The sequence below is a fragment of the Camelus ferus genome, chromosome 23, assembly GCF_009834535.1.
Source record: "Camelus ferus isolate YT-003-E chromosome 23, BCGSAC_Cfer_1.0, whole genome shotgun sequence".
NCBI lineage: Eukaryota > Metazoa > Chordata > Mammalia > Artiodactyla > Camelidae > Camelus > Camelus ferus.
The window spans coordinates 13,855,152-13,871,223 of record NC_045718.1 but is presented as its reverse complement, the minus strand read 5'-3'; the positions used below and the strand labels follow the sequence as shown (position 1 = coordinate 13,871,223).

At 58.1% G+C, this 16,072-nt stretch overlaps 2 protein-coding genes across 7 annotated transcripts in view; one reads left to right on the top strand and one right to left on the bottom strand.

Moving 5' to 3' along the window:
- The first annotated feature begins 1,571 nt into the window (after window positions 1–1,571).
- On the top strand, window positions 1,572–9,975 carry MYBPH (myosin binding protein H). The gene is given in 12 exon segments (XM_006178179.3): window positions 1,572–1,803; window positions 1,805–1,845; window positions 1,956–2,090; window positions 2,858–3,025; window positions 5,475–5,563; window positions 5,952–6,147; window positions 6,333–6,472; window positions 7,041–7,200; window positions 8,424–8,560; window positions 8,689–8,875; window positions 9,188–9,238; window positions 9,737–9,975. Coding segments are annotated over 11 exon segments (1,431 nt in total). The 5' UTR covers window positions 1,572–1,642; the 3' UTR covers window positions 9,205–9,238; window positions 9,737–9,975.
- Window positions 9,976–10,331: 356 nt separating this feature from the next.
- The window catches only part of ADORA1 (adenosine A1 receptor), a 39,753-nt gene continuing 34,012 nt past the window's right edge, over window positions 10,332–16,072 (bottom strand). For all 6 annotated transcript variants that reach the window (XM_006178178.3, XM_014553728.2, XM_014553729.2 and 3 more), the window contains one exon: window positions 10,332–12,296. In XM_006178178.3, the coding sequence (XP_006178240.1) occupies window positions 11,657–12,296 (640 nt within the window). In that variant the 3' untranslated portion in view covers window positions 10,332–11,656. The remainder of the gene's footprint in view (window positions 12,297–16,072) is intronic.

The following is a 16,072-nucleotide window of genomic DNA, read 5'->3' as shown; positions in this document are numbered from 1 at the left end:
GCATGTGAGCCCTAAATAGATTACACATGTATTTATTTTTAAATTGTGGGATACGTCATGCATGCTGAAGTGTGCATAAAATGTATTTGTTTAATTTAAAGAATTACTGTATAGTGAAAGCCTGTGTAGCCACCAACCCCCACCCCAGGACAGGAAATGAGACCTCACTAGTGCCCACAAAACTCCACAGTCACGTACATCCCAGGCCCTCCGCCAGAAGACAAGCACTGTCCCGACTTTCCCGCCTTCTTCTGTGGTCGCGCCACCTGGAGATGCCCCTGGAAGAAGAAAGCTGGTGTTGCCCGCGTTTGAATTGAACACGAATGAGAGACCCCACCGCCTCCTTTCGCTCAGCGTTGCCTATTGGATCATCTGTGCCGCTGAAGCTTGTCCCTTTTATTCCATTTTTGGTTTATAGGTGCGTATATACTCCACGGTTATTCATTGTCCCCTGGGGACGGAGAGTTGCGTTCTCCATATCCGGCTGTTACAAACGCCACTGCGGTGAACGCTGGCAAGCACGTCACCTGGGGCACAGCGGAGAGCGTTTCTGGGGGTGTAAGTGCTGGGTCATAGCGTTTGCACATTTTTAACTTGACCAGATACTGTCTCACTTTTTCCAAAGAGATTTCTCCGGTCGATGCTCCCACCAGCCACGGGAGTTCTTGTTGACTTCCCCCTTCCCTGACACATGTTATTTTCAGACTTATTCAGTCATTACCAATCTGAATGTTTTATTGGACGAACGAATCAAAGGCCAGAAATTTGGTTGGATCTGCCTCATTTCCCCCATGGCAAGCAAATATTCATACCATGTCTCACTTCGAAGAGTCTAAACATCTCAGAGAGATGTCCTCCTCCAAAGCCTCTTTCAGATCTGCCTTATGACTTTATCTGACCCCCAAGGACGAGGGGACTGTGGCAGTGCTCTCTGTAACAGGTGGGGAAACTGAGGCCCGGAGCAGGGACTGCGGAAGCTGGGTAAACAGGGGTCTTCGATGTCCTCCCTGGAGTCCCATTGCTGGAAGACCTTCTCCAACCAACCCCATCTTGGGCAGCCCAATTCACTCTCTCCCTAGGGCCCTCAACCTCATACAGCATAAGTGAGAATCCCCAGGGAATGTGAGGACCAGGGGATGGTGGGACCTCAGGGACGGAGCTGGGAGTGCTCCCCAGGGAAGGCCGTTTCAGGCTGTCTGGACCCCAGCACCCAAGCTGAAAAGCCCTGGGCCTCACAAAGACCAAACACGCAGCCTGGTCTGGGCTTACTCTCCAGATGGAAGCTCTGAGCCCTGGCACAGGCTCCCGGCAATGTCCCGTCTCTCCCGTCTGTCCCTCCTCCCATCTGGGCACCAGAACACTGGCTGCTGAGATGCAGTCAGGGTGATGGACGAGGTTGCATGCTCCTCAAGGGACCCTTGCAGTTCCTCCCCTAGAGCTATTCCTGGCTTCAGAGGCGCCTCCCTGCCCCCCCCCCCAGTCCCCCTGCCTGACCTGACCGCACAGCTGGGAATCATTTGCTTGGGAGGGTGGGGCAGTCCCCTGACTATATAAGCCAGGACCTAGGTGTCCCGGCGCCCTGGCAGCACAGACCCTCCACGGCTAATCCCTGCACTCTCCAGCCTGACCCCCCCAGCCCAGAATGACAGGAAAAGCCACCTCGGAGGCCCCCGCCCGTGGTCCGGGGGAGACCGCCTCTGAGTCTGCAGATGTGGGCCCCCCAGAGCCCTCTGGAAAGGTGGCAGCACCGGAGTCTACTGGGGGAGACCAGGCTCCCAAGCCACAGGAGCCTGCCCCTCAGGCTACCTGCCCCCGCAGCCACTAAACCTGCCCCTCCGAGTGAAGGTGACAAGAGGCAGGGCAGGTGGAGGAGGGAGGTGGGCACGGCAGGGAGTGGCGGGGTAGAGCTTTGCACCATGGACCCCGAACTTCACCTCCTGCTACTTCTCCCTCAGATGTCCCCAGCGCCCCGCTGCTGCTGGCCGTGGAGGATGTGAGCGAGAGCTCGGTGGCTGTGAGCTGGGAGCCCCCCGAGAGGCTAGGGAAGCTGGGGTTCCAGGGCTACGTGCTGGAGCTCCGCCGAGAGGGAGGTGAGCCCTGGGCTGAGCCCTGCATATACATGGGGGAGAGGGAGAGGGGAGCTTGCACGGTGGCAGGGACAAGCCCCCAGACCCTGCAGTTGGCTCAGTCCAAGGGGATATACAGAAAGAGGAGGTGGAAGCAGCCCCCTCAACCCACTCACCCCAGCTTCTGCTCCACCAGCACACCCTCTGAGAAAAGGGGGGGTCCAAGTGACCTCAGGAGGCCCCGTTGTCCTCCAGCTCCAGAGAGCCCCTGAGTGAGGGACAGAGGGCAGAAGTTGCTGGGGCAGTGCTCTATGAGAAGGAAGGAGGTGCTGACCCTCAGAGGGCCCTGCCTGGGGAGAGCAAGCGGGGACGTGCAAAGCCAGGAAGCTGAGGTGGGGTGGCGGGTAAGTCAGAGCAAGAGACAGTGAAGAGAAATAGGGGACGAGGACTCTGGCCAAATTCCTGATGCCACTGTCCTGTGGTCCACCTCCATGGCAGCCAATTCAGCCTGGACTCTGCCTTTGCCTCTACCTTGCTGTGTGACTTGGCAAATGTGTCCAACCCTCTCTGGGCTTCAGCAACCCCATCTTTGGCCACCGCTCAGGGGCTCAAACATCAGATGTCTTTGATGCCATTTGACAATGAGAAGTCAGGAAGGAAGAGCAAGGGGGAAATAAAACCCAGGAAAAGGAGGTCAGCTTCCTCAGATCACCAGCGAGCAGGGAAGCCCCGCTGAGAAGGTTGCCTCCGGCCATGGGGCCACGGACGCGTACTCTCTTCATTTCCCTCAGCCTCGGAGTGGGTGCCTGTGAATGCCCGGCCCATGATGGTGACCCAGCAGACTGTGCGGAACCTGGCTCTGGGTGACAAGTTCTTCGTGCGTGTGGCTGCGGTGAACTCTGCAGGGTCTGGCCCACCAGCTGTGCTGGACCAGCCTGTCCACATCCAAGAGACCATCGGTAAAGCCTGTCCCTTCACCTCCTGCTCCCCAGCCCTCCTCAGGCACCTTACCTAATGGATGGAGAAACGGAAGCCAAAGGGCAGAACGAACAGGGCAGGTCGTCCCCTCATCCCACACTCACGTGAACATGACACCTTGCTGTCTGCACCTTGCCTTAAGAAAAGTCCAGGTTCCTCAGCAGCAAGGGGGCCTCTGGACGTCCAAGAGGCCATTTTCCTGAGTGGTCCAGCTCCAAGCATAGTGGGGAGGGGCTTCCTGACCCCCCAGAATGAAAGCTCAAGCCCCCCAGGTCACCTGCCTCAGGCCCAATGCTTGGAGTCATTCCGTCCTTCCTCCCATCTGATCTTAATCCCTCCAGCGGCCATGGCAGCTCATTTTCTGCTCATTTCATGTGGCCTGGCTTCCAGATTCTCGCCAAGGTTTTGGAACACAGAGAAGTCTTTGCTTGCCTCCTGTTGCCCCATGTCCCTAGTGGGAGGAAGGCAAATTCCTGCAAAAGCTCGTGAAGGTTTCTCCATCCCCAGAGGCCAGCGCCGCACTGGGAACCAGCTGCTGTCCCCTTGCTAAGATTTCTATTTGTAGGGTGCATTAGCCTCACGCCTGCCTTTGCTCCCTTCCCAGGACTGATCAGGTTTCAGTCTGTTAGTGGCAATGAGTCATTTGGGCTGATCCGAGGTCTCTGGGGACAGCCCAGAGCCCCAGGGTGAAGAGAGACACAGGCCAGCAGGTGGCCTGAGGTCTTCTTCACCTTCCTTCTTGTTCCCCCTTCTCAGCACCCAGAGGGGGACCTCAAAGCTCCAGACAAGGCCTCTAGTAAAAGGGGGTTTCATGGCCACCGAAGGGGTCAAGTTTGGATTCAAGGAAATACTTTTCAACTCTAAGGCCTGAGAGATGTGGGAGCCACGGGGCTAGGATCTTAGATGTGTAGACTGTCATGGCTCAGCCGTCCAAGCCAGGCAGGTCCCAAGGCGCCCCGAGACCTCCTTGAGGTCACCCAGCCTATTAGCGGCAGTCCCAGGACCTGACTCCCACACAGGACTGTCCATGTCCCACCAGGCGACGAGGTGTCTTCTCTGGGGGTTTTCAGAACCAGAGGGTCATTCCCATCCTTTGAGTCTGGGTGAGAAGTGGCCCCACCTGGCAGCTCAACATGGACACATTGACTCTCGCCTGGAGGCGCCAGGAAGTCCTCCTGGTGAGGGAGGCATCCTGGACCTTCCCTGGGTACAGAGAGCACAGGCTCTGAGAGGCTGCAGGCGCCGGCCTCTGCTTCAAGGCCTCACACTGGAGGAGCCAGCCAGACTCAGCACCCACTACTCTGTTAAAATTCCTCTGGCAGGACAGAAGGGGCCTTCCTGGAGAGAAGATGGGGAGGAGGCCGAGAATACGCAGGGAGCAGCCAGGCCCTCCTCAGGGCAGGGCAGGGTGGGGACCCTGTCCAGAATCCTCGGCTGCTCAGCTGTCCCTCCCCAGCCACCTGGAGCTACCAAGCATTCCTGGCCCCCCGCAGCTGCCCCTGGAACATTCCACGCCCCGTGCTCCCAGGGCCAAGTGCCTGCCCAGCTAATCCTCGGAGACACAGTGTTCCTTCTCACTGTCTCCTCCCTCTCCGCCCGGCATGCCACTGACCAACTGCTGCCACCTGTTTGCCACTGAAGAGCCTCAGCCGCCACTACCCCGCCCCTGCCCAGGGGACAGTGCAGGCGCTCTGGCCCCTTCCCTTGGAACACCCAGCAGCCTCGGCGGTTGCACCTGGCTAGGTGATGATCAGGGAGGTAGCTCTCTACCCTAGCATGGGGCTGAAGTGAGGTGTCAGGGAGGACTTCCCAACTGCGAGACTGAAAGGTAGTGGAAAGGGGGACAGGAGGAGGGGGATATGTCTGCTCTGGCTTCACTTAGGCAAGGAGAGCCCCCAATCCTCCCATATGGCCTGGAGCCAGAGCAATGGGCAAATGGGTCTCCCAGGGGCTTCTTGAAGGCCTGGGCCTGGTGCGGGGCAGGCGGGCAGAGGGGTAGGAAGAAGACAGCCTTGCCACCCTCCCTGGGAATGCAGGCTGACAGGTGCAGCACCTGCTCCCCGCTAGGTGGAGCCAGGGAGCCAGCCGGGGCCCAGCTGGAGCCCAGGAATGCCTGGGCCGCGGGGCAAATCCCAGGCTGGCAGGGTCGGGGCGCCAAGGGAGTGCCCGGGATGCCTACCGGTTCACACCGCGGAGGCCCCGCCCTCCCGGAACCTCCTGGCTCTCAAGTCCCCAAGGGCCTTAGGGTATCTGGGCCCCTGGATCTCAGGAGTGAGCTTGGCCCTTCCCACAAGGAGGCAGCCTCGGGGCACAACTGGGCGCCCTCCCACCCAGCCAGCAGCCTCAGCAGTTGTCCCTTACCCCTGCCGGGAAGCCTCCAGTCCGCAGCTCCCCCTGCTGTGCTAAGCCTAGCCTCTCTCTTTAATGCAGAGGCTCCCAAGATCCGTGTCCCCCGCCACCTTCGTCAGACCTACATCCGTCAGGTGGGAGAGACGATTAACCTGCAAATCCCCTTCCAGGTGGGTACGCCCCCAGCCCAAGATAAGAGCTTGTGTGGAAATCAGGGCCCCCATCTGAGGTGTGTTGGAGGAGCCAGGAAATGTCAGTGTCCCTGTGGGGGGTCTGCCTGGGTCCCACCCACTAAGATGGGCTCAGCTCTCCTCTGTTGTGACCATGACTCAGTTGTGATTCTCCAGCCTGTGAACAGAGTAGGTGGTCCCGGGGCTGGATGGACACCTGGGAAATCAGGTTCAAGGCAGCACCTGTGGCACTAGCCTCTGACGCCCCTCCTAGGAAGGGCCGATGGGACTGGATCCCTTGGGCACACCTCCAGAAATCCCTGGATCTGTGTGGGGTTGGGGGTGCTGGCACCTTCTGCACCCACCCTGAGCAGCTCCTCCCTCCCAGGGGAATCCTAAGCCTCAGGCCTCGTGGACCCACAACGGCCATGCCCTGGACAGCCAGCGGGTAAATGTGCGCACCGGGGACCAGGACTCCATCCTTTTCATCCGCTCAGCCCAGCGCTCCGACTCGGGCTGCTACGAGCTCACTGCGCAGCTGGAAGGCCTGGAGGCCAAGGCAGCCATCAACGTCCTGGTGATTGGTACGGGGTCAGGGAGGCAAAGCTGACTTGCTGGGGACCCAGAGTCCACCTGCTACCCCTGAGCTGATGGCCAGCGGGGTCAGGCTGAGGGAGGAGGACAGGAGCCAGATCGTGGGTAGGAGGATTTTGCAGCAAGCCCAGCCCCCTCCCCGACCCTCACTCTCCCTCACACTCTGGTCCTGCAGAGAAACCGGGATGCCCCGGCACCATCAGGCTCCTGGACGTCTGGGGCTGCAACGCTGCCCTTGAGTGGACACCACCCCAGGACACAGGCGGCACAGAGCTCCTGGGCTACACAGTGCAGAAGGCAGACAAAAAGACAGGGGTGAGGCCCGCTGGAGCCAGCGCGGGGAGGAGCAAGGGCTGAGTGGACGGGGTGGGGTGGGAGGAAGTGGCCTGGGTGGCTGGGCAGGGACCAAGGAGTTCTGGTCTACCCACTGCTAGCCTGACTCCCTGGGTGGCTTTTGGCGAATCTTTTTCCTCTCTGGGCTTCAGTTTCCCCCTCTGGCCCTTCACGCTTTAGAGCAGTGCTTCTGGAAGTGTAACGTGTATATGAATTACCTGGGAATCTTGCTAAAATGCAGATCTTAATTCAGTAGGTCTCGGGTGGGGGCTGAGATCCTGCACTTCCTGTGAAGTTCCCAGATTCTTAGTTTGCAGGTCCTCGGGCCACACTCTGATCAATAAGTCTCTAGAATTCTCTGAGGACCCCAGAGGTCACCTGCTCCAATAGGGGCTCCTTCTCCCAATTCAAAGGCCCTCAGGCCCAAAACTCGTTGGCTCAGCCTCCCAGGGACGGGGAATGGAGCAAGCTGCCCCGGGGAAGGGGCCACACGGGAGCAGGGATGGGGGCAGGGACGAGAAGTGAGGCTGACAGGGCAGGCTCCCTGCAGCAATGGTTCACAGTGCTGGAGCGCTACCACCCGACCACCTGCACCGTCTCCGACCTCATCGTGGGCAACTCCTACTCCTTCCGGGTCTTCTCGGAAAACCTGTGTGGACTCAGTGAGTCGGCCGCCGTCACCAAGGAGCTGGCCCACATCCAGAAGACAGGTGAGTCCGGGGCCAGGACCGGAAACCAAGCCAGGCCTGGCCAAGCTGGCCCTTCTCCCTGTCTCTGCCTTGTCCTTGGGGCATCAGCATCCCTGCTTTTAGGCTTCTCGTGGGTGGCCCCTTGATGGAACCTTTGCTGCCCCTCCACACCCAACTTCACAGCCACACACACATGGTCATGTGGAGTGACTGCAAAGAGATGGATGTGGTTGACTGATTGCAACGAACACACCGGCGCACACCTATGCAAGTGAGAAGCACCCTAGGGAGGCTGCGCACTTATTCTAAAGATGTCGGGTAGCTGCCAACATCCCAGTGGTCACTGACTCGCATGTGCAGTGTCCCACGGGAGCTACTCTGAAGGGCGACGTGCGTGGAGAGGTAGACTGGCGAGTTTGCTGAAAGCACAAACCTCCGGACCCTAAAATAACACCACACAGATGGACAAGAGAGATATGGGTATTTACTGTCTCCACGCAGGCACATGACCCTCTTGCGTCAAATGTGAAATTCCAGGCCCTTTCTCCCTGTCACCCTGCGGTCTCCAAGGCCCTCCCCCACGCAGTCTGTGTGGGCTCCAGAAGGCACATTCTTTCTGATGCTAGCCTGAGCTGCACAGAATTAGGAAGAAATTTTTGTTTAACAGAGGAAAGCCAGCCAGGTCTCCAAAGACAAACAGAAATGACATGTGGTACCTCCGGCTGCTTGGCCATCTCATCTATTGGTTTTCCTGCCCACTCCTCTCTTTGATCCCCTCCGTGACTCACCCAGCCATGGTCTCGGCTTTCCTCTGCCTCTCTGAGACATTCTGCCTGTAAGTTCCCATGGGATGGTTGTGCCTGACTTCCCAAAGACCCCAGGAGCCCCGGGTCCTGCCCTGGGGCTCCAGAGGAGGGGGTGTGGATGAAATGGAGTGTCACCCACCCTCCTGATGCTAAGATCTTCCTCTGGACCACCCGCTCTGTGTCATCATGTGACCTTCCACACCTTACGCCCCACACTCACCAAGTGGAATTAACTCACCCGTGAAGGGCCTCACTTTCCCATCTGTCAGCCGGGAAGAGAAGCCTACCCTTGCAGAGGAAAGCTGTGTAGCTTAAATGAGACAGCCAAGTGTAAGCTGTAGTGATTATTTTAGGGAAATATTTCAGTCAGTCCTAAGAGGCCTCCTCCTATAAACCTCAAGTTCACCCCACTTTCTCCCCTGAATATCGTCTCCTCAGATACTGTGGCCAAGCCGAAAAGCTTTGTTGAGCGAGACTTCTCCGAAGCCCCCTCATTCACCCAGCCCCTCGCTGACCACACCTCCACCCCTGGCTACAGCACTCAGCTCTTCTGCAGCGTCCGAGCATCGCCCAAGGTGAGGGGCAGGGTCCTACCGTGCCCTGGGCGGGGGCAGCGGGGTTGAAGAACCTTTCCAGAAGTCTCTGCTCATGCCTGAGGACGGCCTTCAACCTTCTCAGCTGTCTTGTGACCTCGCTCCCCCAGCCCAAGATCATCTGGATGAAGAACAAGATGGACATCCAGGGCGACCCCAGGTACCGTGCCCTCTCTGAGCAAGGCGTCTGCACCCTGGAGATCCGGAAGCCCAGCCCCTTCGACTCCGGAGTCTACACCTGCAAGGCAGTCAATGCGCTGGGGGAGGCAGCCGTGGACTGCCGGCTCGAGGTCAAAGGTGAGGGCTAGGGAGGGGTCACTCCTTTGGGAAAACAGAAGCCACTTCTCCTGCTGGACTAGACCAGGCTGAGCTCAGAAAAATCAAGGCAAGACAAGCAAGACAGTGAAGATTGAGGTCAGGCTGTCAGAAGGACTTCCCAAGAGGGAGGATGGCTCACTGTGCAGGAAAAAAGGTGGTCGAGTCTGCCTTGCAGATAGACGGATCACTGGGGTAAGGGAGTCAGCCTCCCTCACCCACCTTCATTCCCCACTCGGGTCCCTGGCGGACACCCACCCCCTCCCTGAGCTCTAACCTTTGGATCTCTCGCAGCCTCAGCGACACACTGAAGGGCGGCTGGAGGTGGCTGTGATGAGGAGAAAGGTAAGTGGCCCAGTGCACTCCCTCTGCTGCCCCTGGGGGTGGGCGGAGAAGGGAAGGTGGCAGTCAGCTCCGGTACAAATCCCGGTCCCAGGCAATGCACACGCACTGCCCTGGGGTGCTCCAGAAACGCCGCAGGGCAGGTGACGCTGGTGAGGCCTGGAAGGGGGTGATTCAGAGGATGGACACAGGACGGGGTCTAGTCCTGGCTGAGTGACCTTGGGCCAGGGCCCTCCTTTGGACCTGTTTCCACAGTCAAAGAGGTGGGCACAACAACCACACCCTAGCTACCCTCCCCAGGGGATTCTGAGGCTCTGGATAAGGGACAACGTACCCTAGAGCTGCAGGGGGCAGAGCTCAGACCGGGCACCGGGCCCTTAGGGAGGGAGGCCTGGGAAGGGAAACGGGTCTGCTTCCGCTGCTCCACCCCAGCCTTCGGCAGGGCACGCGTGGCCCAGCTCTGCTGTACACCAGGGGCTCATGAGACATGCTCTCTGCCAGGTGCCATAGGCCTGAGACTTCAGGGCAGCCGGGCCCAGAATCCAGCTCCGCGGATGCCCCAGACCTCCGTCTCCATAGTGACGGCTGCTGGCTTTCTTTGCTCCTTGGTGCCTGCCTAGCCTCCCTCTTTCCCCCGGGGGTGGGCTTCCCAGGCTCCAGGCCAGGCTTCCTGACCACAAAGACTGGCGTGCCCTGCTGGGCGAGAAACACTTGAATAAAGGTGTGTGTTGTTAAGCGTGCAGGGGCCTCTGTGCCAGCGAGCACCATCGAGATGGGGGCGGCACTGCGTCACCTGCCGGGGGCGTCGAACGTGTCACCATGAGGGCGTCTCCACCTATGACACCCGAGGAAGGGGCGAGTGGAGGGGGCTCGAGGCATCGGGGTTTCCCGGCACGACACTTCTCAGGACCTCGCTTTCACATTTAGGGTTTGCTACCCCAAGAGGGGAACCGAGGCAGAGACACGGCCTCCTCCGCAGCCCTCCTTGCTCCAAACGCCTCCACAGCCCCCCTCGCTTCGCTTCTCCCCCGCCCCCACCACTGCTTTTTTTCTGCCAAGGTTGTCTGCTGCTCTCAGACAGTGATGGGGTGTGTTCTCCGAGAGGGTTCACAGCCATTTTTATTAGTCAGGTGGCCTTCCCCGGGAGCCAGGGGACATCCCACCCCCGAGAGTGGGAAGGGCCTGGAACCGAGGCCTGGAGTTGCTCTTTGCACTGAGAAGCTGGCCCCCCACCCCTCTGTATCTGGAGCTCCGGGCTTAGCAGGGAGTGGCCCCTTCCCCAAGGGTCTAAAGGCCTAGACTTTGCAACCCCAAAGCCCGTGAAAACTGTGCTAAGCGCCAGGACTCCTGAGGGCACTTAAATGCCAGTAAGCCCTTCCTGCCCACGCACAGGAGGGTCGCCTCTGGCGTGACCAGCCTGCCACACCTCATCCCAGAGTGCCCACAGCAGCCCGCCTTCCTCTGTCCGTCCCCTCCCCAGGCAGGCGGAACGCTCCCAAGAGTTTTTGCTTTCTGTCTGTCTCAGAAGCAGCAGAGATGGGTGTCACCTAGGAGGGTACCGTCCCATCACTGGAGGCTGGCAGAGCTGGTGGTCCAGATGACAGGTAGTTAGTTACACGCCAGTTGCCTGCTTCGGATGCTCAGGACAAGACTGAGGGCCCAATGCTGCTGCCTAGTGGCCGTCTGAGGCCCACACCTACAATTCCACACAGGCTCCCAGGTGGCTGGGAGCCCCTACTCAAGGTCCAAGGGTTAGTAGAGAGTAAAGCAAGTAGTGGAAACTATTTCTGGACCCGCTCTTTCTGCCTCTCCCAGTATAACCCTGGGGTCCCCAGGGCATGGAGAGCAGGCACCTGACACCCAGCACAGCTGGGAACATAGGGTCCTACGAGGTGCGGACTGAGGCTCCTTGATTTCTGCCCGTCAATGGCTCTGGCCACCTGCTCCCACAGAACAGGAGAGGAAGCAAGGCCAGGAGAGCCAGTTTCTTTCCTTCCCTCCATCTCGGACTGGATCTTCTCCCCTCCTTAAGTGTGGTCCCAGGGCTGTACCACCACCACCTAAGACGTGCAGACCCCCCTGGCCACTGTGGGAGCTGGGCTTGCCCCCCGGCCTACCTGGCCCATCGGCAGCCTCAGTCTCCCAGGGCACCCCAGCCTGGTGCGCTGGGCTGCCCGTGGGATGGGCAGGCAGGTGGGGAGGCTCAAGCCTCTCTCCTCCTCCCCTCCGGTCGCCCGGTTCGCTCCCCGTGGACTGCCCTCCCAAACGTCCTCCAGGACCCGGAGGGGCAGGGGGCCCCCAGCCCACAGCCCAGCAGAGAAGGGTCAGGGACACAAGGGAGACAGGTGGGACAGCAGGGGGGTGAGGACTTGGGCTGAGATGACGCCCCGGATGCAGGCCAGTGGGAGCAGAAGTTGGAGTCTAGTCATCGGGTCTCTCTTCTGGAGGGTCCTCGTCAACGGCGGGTGCGGGTTGGCAGCGGAAATGGTTGTTCCAAATCTTAAGGAAGGTAACCCGAAACTTCTGGATGCGGAAGGCGTAGACGATGGGGTTCATGGCCGAGTTGCCATGTGTGAGGAAGATGGCGATGTAGATGAGGATCGTGGGCTTGTGGCAGGAAGGGCAGAAGAGGGTGATGCAGTTAAAGATGTGCAGCGGCAGCCAGCTGAGGGCGAAGAGGAAGAGGATGAGGGCCAGAGACTTGGCGATCTTCAGCTCCTTCCCGTAGTACTTCTGGGGGTCGCCTGAGGACGCCGACACCTTCTTGTTGAGCTGCTTGCGGATCAGGTAGAAGACCTCCAGGTAGATGAGGACCATGAGCAGCAGCGGGGGCAGCACCCAGACGAAGAAGTTGAAGTAGACCATGTACTCCATGCTAATGACCTTCTCGAACTCACACTTGATCACGGGCTCGCCCACGCTGCCGTTGGCCGCCCAGGCCCGCTCCACTGCATTCAGGTTGTTCCAGCCAAACATGGGGGTCAAGCCCACCACAAAGGAGAGAATCCAGCAGCCAGCGATGGCCACCGCAGCCCTTCGGGGAGTCACCACTGTCTTGTACCTGGGGGAGCGGAGGGGAGGGCAGAGCGTGAGGCCCCTCCTCCATTCACCCAGCCTCTGGGGGTCTCTGAGGGGAGGCCCTCTGCCTAACCACGGCCCAGTGAGTGGGGAGGGGCATGTCTTTGACTAGAGAACCAAGTCTTCGGGGTCTAAAATTTAGGCCAGAGCTTGCAAGGCACTGGCTCATGGCTCCTGCTGGGGGTGGGAAGCCTGGTTAATAATAAAAATCATAGTAGAAATGAACACAATGACCTCCTTTTAGAGTTTTCATAAAACCATCAAAGTACAAACCCCTCACGTGAGCTTGGCACACCCCCATTTGGCGACCTCACCATTGCTTTGTGACTGTCGCCACAGGGTAGAAAAGCAGCAGCGGAATGAGTGCCAATTTGACAGCTGAGGAGACGGAGGTTCAGCGTAGTCACGGGTCCTGCCCGAGACCACGTGGAAGGTGGCCACGCTGTCCTGTGCTTCCTCGCACACGTCGACAGTGACCGCAACCACCGGGTGACTCACAACCCACCCCTCCCTGGGCCAGCTAATGCACTGCCATAAAACACCTTCCCACAGCCTCCTCCCTTTGGCTCTGTCCCAGCCCTGCCAGCGCCCCCATCTCCCACCTCCATCCCCACCTCCCCTCCCCGCTTCAGTCACTGCAAAGTGCTTATCTCCTGAGGGGTTCATCTCAAGAACCAGCTCTCCACCCCCAAGCTAGTTGGAAATTATCCTCAGCAAAGAAAACCGACGTTCGCTGAGCATTTACTGCACATAAGGGACTCCCGTTTATGCCTGCCTGCATGGGTCCGTTCCTTCGTTTTTTAGCGCTTTCTGGGCCAAGCATTGGTCTCTGTGCTGGGGATAAGATAAAGAATCCCTACCTCTACACAGCTTACATTTTGGGGGGAAAAACAGATAACACTAAAGTAAGGAAAGAAATAAACAAGACAATTAGAGACTGGTAAATGTCCTTTGAAGGATGTAAACAGGACAGTATCAAGCGACAGAGCTTCCAATCTTTTCTAATGTCATGACACACACAGAAGACGACAACATTTGGGTGACATAGAGAATGGATGAGGCTGCCCTCGGGCGAGGGGTGAGGCACCCACACCCACCTCCCCAGAGCTGAAGGGGTGCCCCGGGGGGCTCCCCGCTTCCCTTTATGCCAATCCAGCCTGCAGCCAGCTACTCCTCTGCCCACACACTGGCCTTGGAGCGAGTGCCAAGGGCAGAGCCCTCCCAGCTCTGTGCTTGCCCGTGAGTTATTTTCCAGTGCAGCTTCCGAGATGGATGGGTGCCCTCCTAAGCATGTAAACAGCTACTGAGTCCCATGGGTGTGAAGAGGGAGACCTCCTTCAGACTCTGTTCTCTTCGGTCCCAAGCCTGCAGAATCTGTTGTGATCTCTCCTTCACAGCAATAACACTTAAGGTCCCTCTCATCCTGGACATCTTTCAATGCCTCCCCTCAAACCCACTGCTTTTTGAAGGCTCTACAGGGGTGGGAAGGGGAACGACTTGGGGGTTGAGAGCAACCAGACCCCACCTCTTCCTCATCTAGAAAGCAAGCACTAGAAGGGACATTGGGAACCGTGTTTCCAATCACAGCATTCTCATGAGGAGACTGAGGCTTCTAGAGGATTCCAGCACCTTCGGTGTGGTGCACCCCCTCCTCTGCAATCACAAGGTCCTTGTGTCCCCAAAGCTCCAAGGAGCCTTGAAAGCTGCCCAGTTTGCTTGCGCCTCCCTGAAGTTGTCTTGGATCTAATCCTTGCTCTCCTGCTCTAACTAAAGCCCATCCCTGCCTCTTGGCTCCCTAGCAAGACAGCCAGCCTGGTGCATATTTTGGAGTCAGAGACCCATATCTGGGCTCTGGGTCTGCAGTCTAGGAGGTCAGCTTTTCCTCTGTAAAATGAGACTGTGGGACCCACTTCAGATGAGATAACATACGTGAAATGCTCTGTAAGCACCCCACCAACATTCCTGACTTCCCACCCCTCCATGCCCCGGGGAAACACTCATAGCTGGGAAACCCTGGTATCTCTGGATGCTCAGCAAACACAGCCTAATGGTTCTGCAAACATCTGGCTCAGGGCTTGTTTCTGATGAGTTCAAAGTGCTCCCCACATGTCCTGTGGCGGAAGAAGCTCGGGGCGAGTCTATGGAGCGAGACCAAAGGAGCACAGCTCATTCTGTTAAAAGAGAAAACGGCCAAGGGACACACTGCCATAGCTTCCCAAGGCACGTCCCCAGGATGAGCCTCAGCAGGACCAAATGGGGCTGCAGCTACAGAAGGAAAAAGGGAGGCCAGGCACCCCCCTATCACGACCCATCATATTCATGTATTTTACATCATGTTTATCATTTACAAAGCCCTTCTTCACTCATAGCTCAGGTAATCCCTGTAGCCCCCCTGCGAGGTCAGGACAGCACACCGTGGAATCCCCATTTCACAGACTAGGAACGTGAGGTCCAGAAATGGGCAATAACGTGCCCAGGTCTCCTGGCTCCAAGACCAGCTCTCCTCCGGCCCCGGGCTGATAACGGGTGTGGGTGGATGGCAGGTTAGGAATGTCATTTTCTTACAAGCTTTAAAACGGGAATGTCCAGTCCCCCCCCCCCCCGTTCGCAAGTGGTACCGCCGCGGGGAGGGTACGGCTCAAGCGGGAGAGCGCGTGCTCAGCACGCAAGAGGTCCTGGGTCCAATCCCCGAACCTCCTCCAAGCAGAAATCAATGAAGAAACTTAATTCCCTCCCCGTCAGAATACAAAAGTGGTACCGCCCAGAGAAAGGGGACGGGGCAAGGTGACCTCTGGTATTGCCGGTCAGCCTGAGGACGCGGGGAGTGGGGTCCTAGCCCAGGCCGCACATCTCCGCCGTGACGACCCACCGAGAAAAGAGGCGAATACTGACAGTGTCTCAGGTGGGAGAGGAGGAGGAGGCAACTTGCAGCCAGAGGTGCCCCCCTCCCCTCCTCCCCTCACCCTCCCCAACAGCCAGGAGCCCTGAGGTTAAAGCTTTCCTGGGGCTCCTCCAGGGCCAGGTCCCAGCAGACCCTGCCGCTTAGGGTATCAGTTCTCATCTGTTTGTTGGGTTTTTTTTTGTTTTTTTTTTTTTGTTTTTTTTTTTGCTATTTTCTCCATGGTGGGAAAGGGCTGGACCCAGGACCTTGGCTGAGGTGGGGCAGGCTCTCACAGGAAGGGCTGCCTCCCAGGGCTGGGGGAGAAACTCACCTCTCCCTACACGTGGGGAAGAGAAGCAGTTCTGGGGTGCACGGGGTAGGGCGTCTTGAATGCGCCTTAAATGCATGTCCCTCTCAAATCGCGGTCTAAGGCCTCATCATTCCCTGGGCGATGCTGAGAACCAGCCAGAGAGATGGCTGCTCTCAGGAGTGTGCAGTCTCGGGCAACAGAATGGAGGCACCAAAACACCAAGCGGAGCCTGGTCCTCAGGCAGGCAGGGTAGGCAGCTCCTTAAAGGTGTCATGGAAGGGCCCCGGGAGAGCCCACCCCCTGGCCCCCTACACCTCCCTGGCAGTGCACAAGCCACTGGTGAGCTGTTCCTGTGGGTCAAGAATCATCTTCTCTGTGTTGTTTTTAAAGCCAAGATAACACTAACTCCATAGTATGAATTACTTTATTAGTCAGTATCTTCTTTTATTTTTTTTAGAATACTTTTTTTTGTACAATTTATTTATTTGTTTTTTGGGGGTAAGATAATTAGGTTTATTTATTTATTTTTAGATGCAGGCTCTGGGGATTGAACCCAGGACTTCGTGCA